The sequence below is a fragment of the Necator americanus genome, chromosome II (assembly GCF_031761385.1).
Source record: "Necator americanus strain Aroian chromosome II, whole genome shotgun sequence".
Lineage (NCBI taxonomy): Eukaryota > Metazoa > Nematoda > Chromadorea > Rhabditida > Ancylostomatidae > Necator > Necator americanus.
This window is the reverse complement of record NC_087372.1, coordinates 10632039-10648384: the sequence shown is the minus strand read 5'-3', so window position 1 is coordinate 10648384 and position 16346 is coordinate 10632039. Positions and strand designations below refer to the sequence as shown.

Sequence of the window (16346 nt, the reverse complement as noted above, 5' to 3'; positions counted from 1 at the left end):
TATACTTTCCTTACTGTACTAACCATTTTTTTTGAACTAAGATGAATTCTTCTTACTGTACTCTCTATGCTTATTTTGTAGAACATCCCTGGTTTAAGAGGATGAAATTGAAGCCACATATAAATGAATAACTACTTTTGATTATTATGTTTCGCGATCAAGTTGATTTAGCATCTCATTCGAAAACTTCTTTCGAAATATTTTATAATGCTCATTGATTTCGCTCTATCTCAAGGCTGAAGTTCAGTTTTTTTTCTACTAAAGCACTAAGCCAGTTTCTCTGCCTGAGACGTCGCATTCGATTCCTATCACCCCGCAGTCCTTCTCAACCTGATGACACGGTTCCAGAAAATGATTCGTGGAGTTCGACATCAACCGAAGTTTGACTCGACTAGACAGGTCCGAAAGACGACGTACGCGCGAGGAAATTTCCAAATGTATACAGAACGCTGGGAGCGGATGTGGTGTAGCGGTTAGAGGTTCCGCTGCCTGCACCATGGGTTGAAGGTTCGAATCCCCCTAGTGCTCACCAATCATTTCATCCCTCCGGGGGTCGTTAAATTGGTACCAAACTTGCCTGGGAGGATAAAAACACTGGCTTGACATGTCGACTAGCCACCGCAAGTCATTGTATAGGAACCTCAAACGATTCTGAATTGAAGTGAACGTGGTGGCACATCCCAAGCGGATCGATTAACGCCAGACATCTTATCATTTATTCAGAACGCTACCGATTTCGACGCTAAGGAAGAAGTTCGCATCTGCATTTGCGGAGATAAGATTCACGTCTGCATGCATTCACCACTGGTTACACCAGCCAGGAGAAGCTTGAGAAGGAACTTGAGTCGCCAGCTGGAACGTGATTGTGAGAACGAACGGACGTCAACAACGAAGGAATTTGAAAAGGGTGGGAGGAGAGCAACCCGGAGAAAGCGTAAATCTGCTAAGGAAGTATATCGTCAAGATGAAGAGATGTTCGGCTGCTCTTAACACTGCCAACGGAATCGCTGTTGCGGGAACAATTCTGCCCATCCGAAGGGAATATTTCAATACCTTACTGAACCGGCAACAAGCGTCTCTGCCTGAATTCGTGCATGTCCAGCGACTGTTATACATCGCGAACCACCGACGGGATCAGATTTTTGTCTTGTTAATGCTCTTGTAAAAAATGGGGAGTGCAAAATTTGGCTGATACTATGTACAGAGAAAACGATGAAGTGTTCGGCATTAATTGATCCGCCTGAGATGCGCCATTGCGTTCACTCGAGAATCGTTTGAAGTTTACGAACGCGTGTCTAGCCCATACATTGACTTGCAGTGGCTAGCCAATATTCCAAGAATATGTCAAGTCAGTGTTTATATTCTTCGACCCTTCTATCGTCCTAGATTCCGTTCTGACTGCTAAACTCTAAGATTTTAAATATACGAGATTAAAAAGACAGTTTTTTTAGTTATACGACGACGAAATTAGCCCAGAAATGCTGAAGTCTCTTCATCGTTCTCGAGTTTGTGAGATGACGAAGATCACCACTTAAATATCTATTGACGAAAGGATATCTGACCTGTGGAGACACCTATCGTGATTCATCTTCATAAGAAGCTATACGTCATGGAACCAAGAATTATTGAGAAACATAACCGCTGCATGTAATTTAAAAAGATTGGCTTATGAAACATCGCAATGTAACCATCCGTGAAGAACAAATCGGCTTTTGTCTTCGTCTATCGACGATTGGCCTGGTGTTCATTGTCAGAAGAGTAATCGAAGTGTGGCAGAGGTATTGGAAAGTTATGCACTTGGCTTGGAAGGCGCTCAAAGCCACTTTCAGCTCTCCTAATAGAGGGTGTCTTCTCAACGCACTCCACGCCGATCGAATTCCAGGAAAATTCGTCTGTCTAATTAATGGCATGAATAGAAGAACAACTGCTCGAACACCGGCCAAACTTACTTCACCCTTTGAAGTGAAAAGTGAGATAAGGTGCCGTTGTGGAACCCTTGTTCAACTTTGCCGTCGATGACATCATGAGAAAAACAGTTGAGCAGTGTCCCGTCGTTTTAGCAACATTAGCACATCTTTTGATTGACGTCGAGGAGTTTGACGATTCAGTAACATTAGCTTCTAGAAGCTCGAAGTTGCAACGAGTTGTGAATCTTTTATCAACCTTAGCTGCAACCTATGGACTGCGACTCCACCCTGACAAATGCAAGCGGATGTGGATCACCTTGAGATCCTGGTGATCAGGGTGGATAGACAACCTATCGAACTTTGGATGAGTTCTGTTATTTGGGCTGTATGCTGAAAAACGATGCAACTACGACAGGGATACTCAAGAAAGGTGCGCTAAAGCTAACTCAGCATTCATCCCTTGCTGTGCTCGACTCCTATCGCCAAAAAAAAAAACAGGTTGCGAATCTACATATCTATTCTCAATTCACCTCATTATGATGTACGGATCGAAGCCTTGAGCAGCGCCGCCGATGGTGATGGAGAACCTTGACTGCACTGAGAAAGATGTTTAGACGACGGCCGGTACTCGGCTTTTGGCCGACGGTGTGCCATAACGAAGAGCTTTACTCGGAAGTGGATGTAGTGTACCGGAGAATGACACGTCTGGTCGTTCTGTCCGGCTCTAGCTGAAGATCGAACAGGACTAGGATAGGATAGTCTAGGATACCCTTCTGCCGTTTAAGTTAAGAAAGTCCAAGTTGTAAGTGTTTTCCACAGTGTGGCTGATTCCCTTGAAGTTCCAAGAATTTTTCGTGACCATTGATGATCGTTTTTTAGATGTCTTAAGAAAAGAAGTTATTTTTTCGAGGAATTCTTATTGATTAAAAAATTTGGATTTGAATTATTTGAAAGTGTCTTTCCCCGTTATTTTTTCTACTCAGCTTCCAAATTATGTCTGAGCTCTTTTATATTCAAGTATTATGTATCTTTTGTATTCCGTATATTCTACCAAGTGCAAAAAATTTTTCCCGTGCTTTTTGACGCGCAAAATTGCAGTCTAGTATTGCAATCTGGATGATCCCAGCGTGCCGTCGCTCTACTATCGCGATTTGCATACTCACCGTTGTTGTGGTAGTACAGCTCTACAAATACCATTACACAGCTACAGTGTATGGAAGTTTTGTGGCGATCGAAAGCAATGGAGGTCGGATTGGGAACCAGGTAATGCTCGAAAATTACACTGCGACCTCTGTTCGCGTAGAATTAGAGGCAGCGTATGACAACATTGACAATGTTGGGATCTTTCCATGAAAAGACATTTTTTCTTAATTTTTGGGTATACCATGCACAAAAGTAATACGACTGGTATTTGAGTTTAAAGGCATCACCCCACGAATCTGGAGTGGTACGGATTTCAGGTGGAGTATTATTATAGGGGATAGAAAATTATGGAGAGGAGGGTGATTCCGTCCATTTCTTCCTATTTGCCGTAAAAAACGGCCCGGAAGATACGGCTTCGAGCGTACCGGAGCACTGTTTTCTACAGAAAGTTGGACTAGAGCGCGCCAGCCTTGTGCGGCGCCGCATCTTCCGGGCCGTTTTTTACGGCAATTAGGAAGAAATGGACGGAATCATACTCCTCTCCGTAATCTACTATCCCTTATAAGAATACTCCACCTGAAATCTGCATCACCTCAGATTCGTGGGGTGATGCCTTTAATATCACACCATATTTCTTCCCTTAAAGGGAGTATACCACCCTATATTCATAGTATACGGGGCCGTAGATTATGGAGACCGGGGTGGTTACACTCATCGCTCCCTGAATCACCGCAAGCAGCCGACCCCTGAATGCTGTTTTGTACGATGCTTTCTATTGCAGCGTGCCACCGTTGGGCGCGTAGCTCCCTTACCGCCTATCACGGGAAGTCCAAATTGGCTTTTGACGAATCGCAGGGCGGAGGCGGCGCAAGGGGTGCAGCGTTACAATAGATACAAAAAAAAAACATACAAAGCAGCATTCTGGAGGCGGCTGCTTGCAGTGATGCAGGGAGAGATAAGGGGAATTACCCCCGTCTCTATATTCTACGACCCCGTATACGAATACTCCACCTGAAATCCGCACTACTTCAGATTCGTGGTATGCTGCCTTTAACGTTTCCCTTCTCGAGATCTAATATTTATTTCTTCTTAACTATTTCTGAGCTAGAAAAAAGGCTTTTAGCTTCTTTAGGTCTTCCTTTCTTCTCAGCTTTTTTAGACATCACTAGAATGGGGATGCTAGGACCTTCCCACAAGTACATCAAGTACGGGTTTAGTTCACGAGTGCAAGGGTGGTGGCTCTCAATCCCTCCTAATAATCTGGGAAAAATGTATGAAACAGCTTTCTGTAATATCGTCTTCTTAAGTATGAAACTTATTACAGGTAATAGATTGATGGCAATCCACAACACATCCATGTTCGTGCGGGTAAAGCAGCTTCTGCTGCTTATTTGTATGTTTGAGTTATATTAATTGGATTATTGACGGCAAAGGAGAATCCCGCATTTTATAGCGTAATAATTGTCGTCGCTGGGAAGCAGGATCGCAAAAATAAATAGGCAAAGATTCGTTATTTTCTTGAATTTGCAGATCATTTAATTTTCAGCTTTTCCATCTATGCTCCGGACATGCCATAGCACGGAAGATCTCCAGACGCCATTACATCCGAACCTTAAATATCGGTGCGTTTCACATAGCCAAACATATCGAAAAAATCGAAAAAATATTCCCACGTTTGGCCGACACATTTGTCGTAATGGTAGGTTTATGTCTGTACTTCCACGTAACTTCAATCACCCTTAAAGAATCGAATTCAGGAAGTAGGGAACGAATATCGAGTGCCTTTTGCTCAAAAAAATGGAGAGATGAGCTGCTGTGAGTACGAGGACCCTTCAAGGTCACGGATTATTACTTAAGTGCTGGTTTTCTGTTTGTTGAAGGGGTAGGCGTTACCCGCTAAGAAACCTGTAGCAAAAAATTGTACACAAAAATACTCAGAGGTTACGAAATTGACGATGCTGGAAATTTTCAACAAATAGATGAGGAGTAGGCGCCCGTTAAAGGCATCACCCCACGAATCTGGAGTGGTACGGATTTTCGGTGGAGTATTCGTATACGGGATCGTAGATCATTGAGAGAAGGGTGATTCCATTCATTTCTTCCTAATTGCCGTAGAAAACGGGCCGGAAAATGCGGTTTCGAGCGTCCCGGCGCACTATTTCCTACAAGGAGTTCGATTGGAGCGCACCAGCCTTGTGCACGCCCGCATCTTCTGAGCCTGTTTTTACGGGAATTAGGAAGAAATGGACGGAATCACATTCATCTCCATAATCCACTCGTATACGAATACTCTACCTGAAATTCGCACCACCTCAAATCCGTTGGGTGATGCCTTTAACATTATTACGCTCATTGTCCCTACTAATACATAAAAAGGTGTGTGAAACAGTTTTGTGCTAGTCCGTTCCCCAAAAGTTGCAACCAATTAAGCGGCAGAACGCTATCAACCCTGTTGTTGTCCAACGTCAGCAATCCAACTAATGTAACTAAAACGCTGTCCTTCTTTCAATCGTAGACGCACTGAGGATTTTCTGCACTCTATTGCGTCAGTAGTTATATAGTCGGATCAGAACGATATGAAGCTCGGTTTAGTTGGTTAAGCGGGTGCGCTTGGAGCTAGCGGGGAGATCGATGTGGGACGATCGCGAAATCCAGCGATGAATAGCAACGGTCCCACCGCTGTGCTCCGCCGCACCGCTGTCGAGCGCAGTTGCTTGCGCAACTGCACCGTGCTTCATGTCGAATTGAGCCGACTATAACGTTAAGTAGATGGGATTACTCAAGGCTCCTTCACATGTGTTCTTATGGATTACTATGTAGGAAGAACTGAGGCGATCACGTTATTGGTCGTGAAGAACCACTCATTCTAAGTATGTACTCCTAAAGAGATCGTTCCGTGAAAACCTGCCTTTAAATAGCCACTTTCGAAGCGATGCTAAAAATACAGAAGAATTTGGCTGTAAACCAAATAACGTGTCGTTAAAATATTAGCGCAATGGACTTTTTGATGAATCATATTTTGTAGGCTTAGAGACAAAACGCAGCAGTTTCTCGTTCTCGAAATGCGTTACGCTCAAAATGTACGATACTTCGAAGACATACTTCCTGAGATTCGTTATCTTCTTGACTTTGCGGATGATGTAAAGCAGCAAGGCAACGAAGTGTTACAGCGATGGAATATGTGAGCATTTTAACCACACAATTTTTTATACTTGTGCGAAGGTAAAGCACTGTTTCGTTGAATAAGGTAACCAATCTGGATGATTCTGATCGATCCAATCTCTGGATGAGTAGAAGGCGTTTTGCGTTCCCGCTGGGATATGTTCGAGTTTTCGAGATATCCGCGTTGTGTTGCGCCGCATCTTCGGACGTCTAATGGACGTATTCGTGGTGGGGTAATCTCCTAAGTTCGCTTTAAAATTATTATACCAGGAATCTTGAGGAGGTGAGTGAGGGGATCCGCGGAGAAAAACTAGAATGAGAGCTAAAATTTGTAGGATTTTAGATTGTAGGACCTGCTCATCTAATCGTAAAAAACGGCGTGGTAACCGCATTGGTTCCTACGAGGTGCGCTAGAACTTACCTCCGTGTGCGCGGTCCCTGCAACACCTTATCCATTGGTTTTACTTGAATAAGGTGCCGCAGAGATATGATTGATCTTCGACCGCTCCCATTTCGATGCGGTGCGTGCACAACGGTGGTGCTTTGCAAAATCATCGTAAAAAAAGGCGTCCTCCATGCTGCTTTTCACGAGTGTTAGGGAGAGACGAGCGGGATCACATCAATTTTCAACCAATTTTCAACCTTGTCTATAGCTTTTCCTCTGTATTCCCTTACAACGTCAAATTCTTGTTATACTGGTTACGGGAGCGGAACAGAGCCACTAACTTTACTGCGTCGATGCGCTGGTGTATATCCAGTCGCTTGCAAGCAGTGGAAAACTACAGGAGAAGGCTATAGTACTTTCTATGAGTATGATGTGGTCGGCGCAATGTCACATAAGAATATAGGCTTCACCGCTGGGCTAACATAACATTGGTGAATAGCTCACCGCTTCCTCCGTTATTTCCGGAGAATTAGACTCTGACTCGTATCTGAACTCGAAAAAAGGTTCTGACAGTAATCGCTGCGTTGACCGACACCAACCTTCCGCGGATTCAAAAAAGCACGCAGTCGATGACTTACTCGTAGCAAGGATAAGATATACCACGAAATATATATTCTACATGAGAGACGAAAAAAGCAAATGATAGCAGGTGGTTCCTTGAAAGCTTATGCGTTTTAATTAGGCTGTAAAAGACAGGACAGTTTTTTTTCTTTCTATTTTTAATCAACTAAGGAATTTCATCAATCCCAGCAGCCTTTGCGACGCTCATCTAAACATCGTTCAGACGTCTATATTGTGCAGTAAAGTCTTTTTCCGCAACTCGGCAATAGATGGTATTGTCCATTAAACACCGTTCCGTTATGTCTCGGTCTAGCGTTTGCGGCATAACAACGAACTCTTCTCTCTTGTCACCGAGATGTGCAGTGTTCCAGTGGATGTCAGTTCTCGGATTTCTCGAAACCCCTGCCACTGATGCCTAGTTAAGTTTCTATGCCGCTGTTTTCGATGTTGGTTGAAAGTTGCTAATACTCCCGCTTATACTATTCGAAATTTTACATTGGCTTCAAGAATTGGTTCGTGTTCTCTATTTTAAAAAGTACGAAGAAATGGGTCAGGTGGAAGCAACCTTCTGCTTATAAACGTGTTTCCATGTTTGGCGTTGATTGTAAGTTGGTCCGTGAACCTATAGGCCATCCTACAACTTTACAAAACATCGTCCCACTAGCATTATGAGCTATTGAAAATGAGAGTCCTAGGATTAAGAATTCCACAGTATTATGAGCTCATAGTCTACAAAAATAAATTCGGTCAGAAGTATGTTGTAGAGAAGAGTACCGAAATTCATTTTCTTCCAAATGATTTCCATTCTCTCAAAAGCTAGTTGAAAAAAGTTGGAAAATTTGATAAAATTCTCAAGTTTTTCCCAACTAACTTTAAGAAAACCAGAGCGCCTCTGAAAAGCATACTTTGACCCTTTTATAGCGCAAATCTTCAAATCTTCCTTTACAAAAATATTTATTATAGCTTGCTATATGAGCAGTTATGCCAGGAAGAATAACATGGGTCGTTTTCTGGAGGGTCATCTGTGTATGTGCGGGGATGGGGGAGGGGGTCGTTTTCAGGATGGTTTTTCCTACCTAAAATTTTGACCCTGCTGTCTGCATTATTGAGACCATGACCTGCTCTCTTATCTTGCTACCGTAATGCTTTGATCAGTCGCATTTTTATACCAGAAATTTACATCCTTTATTGTTTTAATCTGCTTATTTTGACAAAACGGTCTTCATTTCTTCTTGGTTTAGGTCTAGTTTTTCTCATTCTTTCAGGAAGAATCGCGTCATGTGCGTACATATCCGACGGTCAGACTTTGTCCGGTTAAACCTTGCTACCAATCTGAATGAAAGTGTGCGAAAAGCACGGAATATAGCAAGAAGGCAGGTACAGTTTATTTCCATTCACCTAAGGTCTTTAATTAGCTTTTTTCCACGACAGAAACTTTCGCAGTTCCTGATTTTTGGAGATGATGTGGATTTCATGAGAAGAATGGCTGAGAGAATGTTACCAGACGTTGGTGCTGATCAAATAAAGCATTTCTTTGTGAAGAATCCAATATTTCTCTTTAGAAAGTCTTCTTTTCAACGTTCACTGAAGGAATAGACTTCTTTTTGGCGTCGAAGATATGTGGAGGAATGCTGATGACAACGCCGATGTCGACATTCGGCTGGTGGCTGTCATTTTTTGCCCCTAATCAAGATGCCATATTCTTTAACAACGATAGTACGACGATGGACGACAAATATATCAGCCAAGATTTGTTTCTGTAAGTTGGATTACATTGTAATTGCAACTGTTTTGGATGAAATTTATACTGTTCAGACCATCATGGAAGCCATATGTGGATAAAATACGGTAGCTTCCGTAGGAGGAGCCAATTTTCATTTGTATCCATTGTTCAGCACCTTTCGGATTCCTTGAAGATAGGAACTGTTTGGACAGCTAGTTTTAAATTCGACCTTCATCGGTTTGCTTTTCTCAGCAGAGTGAAAGAGAAGCGTATTGTTTATTTGGGATTTAGCTTTGAACCACAAATATGTTGTGACTCCTTGTTTTAAACTTTCGATTCCAAACATTGATACATCGCAGTAAGAACAAAAAATTCCTACAAGTACTGGCATAACAACTAGTATATAGTAACTATTTAATCCGTTCTCCGGCCAATTTTTTTTCTGAAGCTAGAAGCTAGTTTTTTATTTGCACAGGTTGCTGCAAAACTATTTTGGTTTTAATAAGTCTTTCTTTGTGGATTTCATGTGTCGTTTGTTGCTAGCATTGGGCTTGATTTGAATTCTATATTTGTAATGTGGACGAATCTTGTTACTGTTTCTGATTGTTATTGTTAACAAAAAAAATTATCTTTACTAGTTTAAAGAGAGCGTACGACGAAATTGACGTAGTGTCATGGAAAATATGGAGTTCGGGATTAAATTGATGTAGATTACGAATATGAGTGAAGTGCCGCGCAATTTCCCCTAATCGTCGTAGAAAAACGGCGTATTTTTGTTCGTACACGGTCTGCTTCCCTCAGCAGACTATTCATTAGTTTTACTTGAATAGGCATCTAGTCAAATATCTACGTGGAGCACCAACAGCTGTTTGAACAAACTATGTGTTGACTTGAAAACTAACACCTAATACCCGTCTTTCACATTTTAGTTATTCGTGAGAACCTTCCAATAAAAAGCATGCCTTCATTTCGGAGAAGAAGACATTAGAAGTAGCTCGTAACAGACAAGTGAATGTGTTTAACTGGCGAAAAAAAAAACGATGGGATACTAGGCATCATGTTGCTTAACAGCTGAAAATTATTTTAATAATTTTTAGCTTTTATTCTTAGCTATGCTTAGTCCTGCCGCATTCGCTTTCAAGAACAATGAAAATATTGTGAAGTAGACGACAGCACTTGGAAACCTATTAATGGTGACGCCGACTCCGATTCCCCCCGTGCTTAGAAGTATTGAGAAGATGATCAAACATACAAGGGAATAGCCATCAGTCATAGATATCTCAGGTGCAAAACGTTCTTCACGTCACGTTAGAAGCCGAGGTGTTTGTCTCAGATAATCTCAAGCGTATCATTACAGCCCAGATAGCGGCTCGCTTCCGATTAAAAGGAGGGTCTAGCGAGGGTCCTACTGCACAGACGTCTTCGGTGTATCGGTGGGAAAGTATCGGAACACAGCACAATGATCGCATAATTCTAACCTCACCATAATCGCCATTCCTCAATGCTTCATTTGCATCAAGCTCTCTTCATGAGTTCCTACAAAAGAGAGTTCAAGTACCAAGATCAAGGATCCGTACCCAAAACAGCAACGTTTATCTCAATTACCCTATCGCAGCAGTGTTTACGGCCTCCGCGGTAGTACTGGTACATCGCTTGCATTTAGAGTGCCACCCGCATATAAGCCAGGAGATTAGAACCCTCAAACATCTCAGTGTAGAGTTCGTTCACAGGTAAGAACTTATTAGTCTCCTTTTCCACTCGTTTTTGCCGTATATTCAGGACTCTTACTGTATTCAAGTATTCTACAGAAGAATCAAGGACAAAGAATAAAGTCTCTTGCGTATCGAACCGCTTGAGTTGTACCGAATAACCGAATGACGAACCAATGTTTCTATCCTCGCAGATAAGTCTGGTGCCAATCTGTCCACCTCGTAGGGATGGACGGCTTGGTAGGAGCTGTGGCGGTTTCAAACCTTCGATCATGCGGTTACAGTGAACCTCTTTTCCACTGCGCTACACCCGCCATTGGTGTCTTACACATAAGTTATTTATTCTTCTGAGGCAATATGAAAAAGCTGAGTTTTAGGCTGCCCGCAGAATTGTTCAGCGTTCACAGCCGTGGGCTCAATAACCATCAAACCGCAGACCGCGCAGACGGAGCCCCCCGTGCGGCTGTGGACTCTGTCGGGCAGCCTTAACTTTAACACGGGCGCAACAGCCGTCTTGATAGTTCTGTGAATACATGACTTTGATATAAAGCCGTCAACGAAGCTTTGAAGGCATCAACCCACGAATCTGGGGTGGTGCGGGTTTTAGGTGGAGTCGCAGACTATGGGGAGGAGAGTGATTCCGTCCATTTCTTCCTAATTGCCGTAAAAAAATGGCCCGGGAAGATGAGGTGCGTGCGCAAGGCAAGACTCGCTCCAATCGAACTCTTAAAGTAGCGCCCCGGAACGCTCGAATCTTCCGGACCCTTTTTACGGAAATTAGGAAGAAATGAACGGAATCACCCTGTTCCCCATAATCCAAGACCCCGTATAGGCATAACCCACTTGAAACCCGCAGCACTAGATTCGTGGGGTGATACATTTAAAGGCATCATCCCACGAATCTGAGGTGGTACGGAGTATTCGTATACGGGATCGTAGATTATGGAGCGGTGGAGTATTCGTATACGGGATAGTACATTATGGAGAGGGGGGGTGATTCCGTCCATTTCTTCTTAATTGCCACAAAAAAACGGCCCGGAACATGCGGTGCGCGCTCCAATCGAACTCGTCGTAGAAAATGGCGCACAGGAGTGCTCGAAGCCGTATCACCTCAGATTCGTGGGGTGATGCTTTTAAGCAATCATGAAAGATTTCGCTGCGCTGTTTCTAGGAGAAATGATCCGGAGATAAGGAGACCTTTAGATACAAATTTATAAGCAAACTATGTACATGCAATCCCGTAATAGATTATTCTAACTTGAGTCTCTATGCATCAAATCTAAGATGTTCGCTTGGAGGCCTGTGACAACAAAAAACAAACCTAATGTGATATAGAAAATATTCAAGCTAATAAGTATATAAAATTTCCAATTTGGATGATTCTTCCGCCATTCGCTGAAGAAGACGACAGTTTCGATTAAGGATGGCAACACTAAAGCCAACATCATTCCAGAGGTAACCCCAACAAGTGACATGATTTGTTCGAGATTCGGGATCAACCAGGAGAGACCCACTGAAAATCTCAAAGATTCAATGACTTCTATTCTTTGCATCTAGACTTATCTCTGGAAATTTTAAAAAAAATTAAATAACTCACAAGCAATAAATACTATAGAGGAGCGGAAGAGATACTCCAACCCAATGATATAAGATCTTCTAACTTCTTTGCGGCGTAGCGATTGTTTGGCAAGTGGCCAAAGCATGTGCACTAGCGGATATTGCTGGATAAGAAAACCAGAGTAGACCACAGAGAGGAGCATGGCTTTCACTGATATATTTATCCTGAAAACATCGAAATTGCGGAAAAATCAAACCTGTCTTCGAGTTTCATTTCAAGCCCCCTGTGAATAAGACTGTCCTCATATCAGAGAATCCGCTTAGAAATACGGGAAACTCACGGTGAATCCGACAAATTCAACGTTATGCTTCCTTTCACCGCATCCCCATAGGTGATATATCCAAAAAAGCCGCAACCGGCATAGATCAAAGTCACCAACGCGACACCTGTGGATAGCACGCCATTGAAGCCTTTCATATCTTCTGGATGCTTCATTTTATTTTCCAACGGTAGCACCTAAATACAGGAATTGATAGGAAAAAAAATTGATAGATTGAAATTTCAGTCAAAACTTGCCGTTGCCTGAAGCTGATATTCCAATCAAGACCTACCATTGCTTGACCTTCGAGAGCGTAGAGTATTGATCCAGCTGAGACGACAACCCCGTCAAAAGTGGTGATTGCTGGCAAATCCTTAGTGGGGATATGATGAGCGCTTACCAATTCCTGTAAAATAAATATTAAGGATAAAATGTAGCTGAGTGGGGGGCACTCAGTGGCGCCCTTATTTCTCGAAGTAACAATCCAATCGATCGGGGCCCTAAGACCTAATCATTAGTCTCGGAGCATCTATGACATGTAAACTTATAACTTGTAAAGTTACTAAGACAAAAAAGTAAGTTAGAGTGTAGAGAAATGAAGGGGCCACTGAGTGCCCCCAACTACATTTTTCCCAACATTGATTTTGATTTTTTTCCAAAAAGTTTTTTTTTCTCTTGAATGCAGGTAGACTTAACCCACATATAGAATGATAGATAAGCATGCTGTCATAAGAATATTTCCGAATAGAGCAATATACGATAATATATGTATACTTCGGACCAACGATATTAGTAGAAATGCTGGCAGTGCAAATAGGAAATAGTTGTCACGTGAGAGACCATTTTCAGGCCAAATAAGATCAACGATCTGAAAATGTTAACATGTCGAAATTGTACGGAAACAATGGCTTAAAGAATAAACGTCATATAAAAATAATTAATCGATTGAAGTATCTTGGTACTGCATTAAGACAGAACGGAAAGGCTTATAGTCGGATCGAAGTTTGACACAATTACGTGGGCGGCCCGTAGCGGCGCGGTGGTGGAGCGAGCGGTTCAAGGTGGTATCCTTGATTCTGTAGTCGGAATGCGGAGGGAGGGTCTCAGCTTCATAGCAGGCTTCACATGCCAATCAGACCGCAGCCCCTTATGGAACTGCACCGGGGCCAATGAAACATTGTCAAGTTAGTTTGACCAGACAAAATTTCATTTAGAGCAGAGGGAAGCAATGCAAAAAGGTTTATCAGAGGACGTATTCGGTTTTTCTGTTTAATTATGAATGAATACTCTATCCGGAGCAGAACTTGTAAATTTTTGTGCCTATTGTCTGAACTTCAACCTGAAACATTTGAATGAACTAAAAACCCTTTTGCAAACAAAAAAAAAGGATTTTAAAGTTAAATTTTAGATTAGATTTTAAAATTAGACAATAAATATTAAATGTACTGAAAAGCGTTTGTCACTCATTCTCTATGTGAAAAAATAAACGTTCACCTCTTTAGCATGTTCGACGACGAAAATATAAAAAACACTGCAGATGCCGAGTTGAAGAAAGATTAGACAGCAGTTAACGAACCATCTGAGAAAGAGGGTGTTCTTTTCTCGCTTTATACCTCTTAATACTCAGTTTCCTCTTAAAGGCATCGCCCCACGAATCTGAGGTGGTACGGATTTCAGGTGGAGTATTCTTATAAGGGATTATAGAAAGGGGATGATTCCGTCCATTTCTTCCTTATTGCTTTAAGAAAACGGCCCGGAAAATGTGGCGCGTGCACAAGGCTGGCGCGCTCCAGTCGAACTCGTTGTAGAAAATAGCGCGCCGGAACGCTCGAAGCCGTATTTTCTGGACCGTTTTTTACAGCAGTTAGGAAGAAATGGACGGAATCACCCTTCTCTCCATAATCTACGATCCCGTATACGAATAGTCCACCTGAAATCCGTACCATCTCAGATTCGTGGGGTGATGCCTTTAATTTTCCTTACCTCGCCGCATATTTAAACTTTGCAAGAGGTTTCCAGCTGGTGGCAAATGCTTCCTGCGCCAACTGTCCGTAATCCAGGGTTCCGCATCTATTTCTAAGCGAAGAAATTTATTGCAGTTTCGGCGAATTTCGATTCACTGAAATTTCGACGAAAGAACAACAGATCTCACCTTTTGCACAAGTATTGTGCACTTACGACGAGTTTCACCATACAAATAATGGAGACGATGCCGAACAGAAAATCAACACCGAAGGCAGTCTTAATATCGGTGTTAAGATGACATTTGAGATCCACTGAGTTTTATAGAAATTAATAAACTTACCCAAAGACCCGCTTGTTTGAAGGCCATCGGAAGATTAAAACATCCAGGGCCAACCATTCCTTTTATTAGATTAATAAGTGCAAAGGTTGTTCTGGAATGACAGCAAAGCGTTTCCGAAGCATTTAATCTTTTTAAAATACACCTACGATATCTTCTTGGTCTTTGCTGGTTTTGCCGGTGTCTTCGGATCAATTTCGAATTTCCCCGGTAATTTGCAGTCCACATCAGTGACGGCCACAGAGATTGTCATCTTAAAGGCACTGAATAGCACGTGCACGCACGATTGTGTTTCAAATGAGCAACAAAACTACACTCGAGTCAAAACGATACAATTTCGTACGTTTGCGAATTGGAACTTGAGAGAATCCGATTTCAATTCTAACAGGTTTCATGTTGTATTAACCCTACCGTAAAAGTAATATTTAAAGAGAGAGTCAAGTGCTGTAGAGTTCCAGGCGACGAAAACACAAAATGATTGAGTGTTGCATTTAGATCAAATCATCATATAAATCAAATTTTTCTTTACAGATAAATTTTAGTTGCGTCGCCGAGTAAAGTGAAAATGTAGTGCTCTATGTATAGTAAACAATCCTGATTTACTCTCAAGACATAAGTGCTGTACAAAATCCAGAGGTACATTATTCAATTCTTGAGTATCATACCATTTATTTCAAGAAAAAATCCTTCGAGAAAAGGTATTTCGAGTTATAGAAGAAGGTTACCATAGGATCATTGAAATGAAGGAGATGAATTTTTTTCTTTCTAACATAGGCTTATACTCATTTTTATTCAAAAATATAGTCCTATGCTAAGTGTAAACAATAGTTCATTTAAAAGTTCAAGGACTTCTTGAGAGAATGGTGATCATTAAAAAGAAAATGTTGCTTGATCTTTCTTTTAGGTCACCTGACTGACTTCATCTGATGCTTGATCAAAACTGCAAGCGAATGCACTGCACATGTATAGTCACGAATTAAATCGAATCATCTAGTGGATGATATAAATGTCCAGCTGTGATCTTTAAAGATACGAAAACAAGAAATCCGGTTCTAATCACATCTCCGGGATTTCTCGAATACGGAAGGATTCAGTAGTGTTCGTAAAAATGTTGGTCGTGTAACTTGGAGTTTTGCATCATCTTCTGCAGAATAAATAGTGTTTTTGGCGAGGATGTGGAATTTTGCGGAGCTCACATCTATTGAACCAGAACAAATTCGGTAGATTTTCTAGCGTCATGATAAGACATTTTATAGGTTTACCTTCATATTTTCAAAAGATAAAGCAATCAAGTAATTTATTAAATTGCGAAATCAGATGTATAGGTCGAAAAAGGGACGTAATAAGCAGCTATGGAAAGAATTCCTAGAATCTCTTACCTACCATAACTCCCGCATGCCATAACCGATTTTCTAAGAGTTTCAGTATTTCGTCGTTTTCTAGCCTAAGTTTTGCTCAGTATTTCCGTGAACTGGAAGCGAAATAGTCGATGTAAGATAAGGATGACTGTATGAGTC

At 41.8% G+C, this 16346-nt stretch overlaps 2 protein-coding genes across 3 annotated transcripts; one reads left to right on the top strand and one right to left on the bottom strand.

The window, feature by feature from the left end:
• Window positions 1-351: 351 nt before the first annotated feature.
• On the top strand, window positions 352-9070 carry RB195_017436 (uncharacterized protein; the record flags this gene model as incomplete). Of its 2 annotated transcripts, XM_064184439.1 has the most annotated exons (11): window positions 352-399; window positions 724-907; window positions 3090-3170; window positions 4375-4418; window positions 4597-4749; window positions 4808-4887; window positions 6076-6231; window positions 8484-8595; window positions 8650-8724; window positions 8781-8977; window positions 9034-9070. In XM_064184439.1, 11 exons carry the CDS (start codon window positions 352-354, stop codon window positions 9068-9070), a joined length of 1167 nt encoding a protein of 388 aa, XP_064040320.1. The 2 variants fall into 2 exon arrangements, with proteins under 2 accessions (XP_064040320.1, XP_013300221.2); XM_013444767.2 differs by lacking the exons at window positions 352-399; window positions 724-907; window positions 4375-4418 and having other exon boundaries at window positions 3024-3170.
• A 2833-nt stretch (window positions 9071-11903) lies between these two features.
• Window positions 11904-15082, bottom strand: RB195_017435 (uncharacterized protein; the record flags this gene model as incomplete). The annotated part of the gene is made up of 10 exons (XM_064184438.1): window positions 11904-12163; window positions 12248-12432; window positions 12549-12724; window positions 12820-12933; window positions 13228-13395; window positions 14022-14106; window positions 14511-14603; window positions 14680-14768; window positions 14833-14923; window positions 14979-15082. 10 exons carry the CDS (start codon window positions 15080-15082, stop codon window positions 11904-11906), a joined length of 1365 nt encoding a protein of 454 aa, XP_064040319.1.
• Window positions 15083-16346: the final 1264 nt, after the last annotated feature.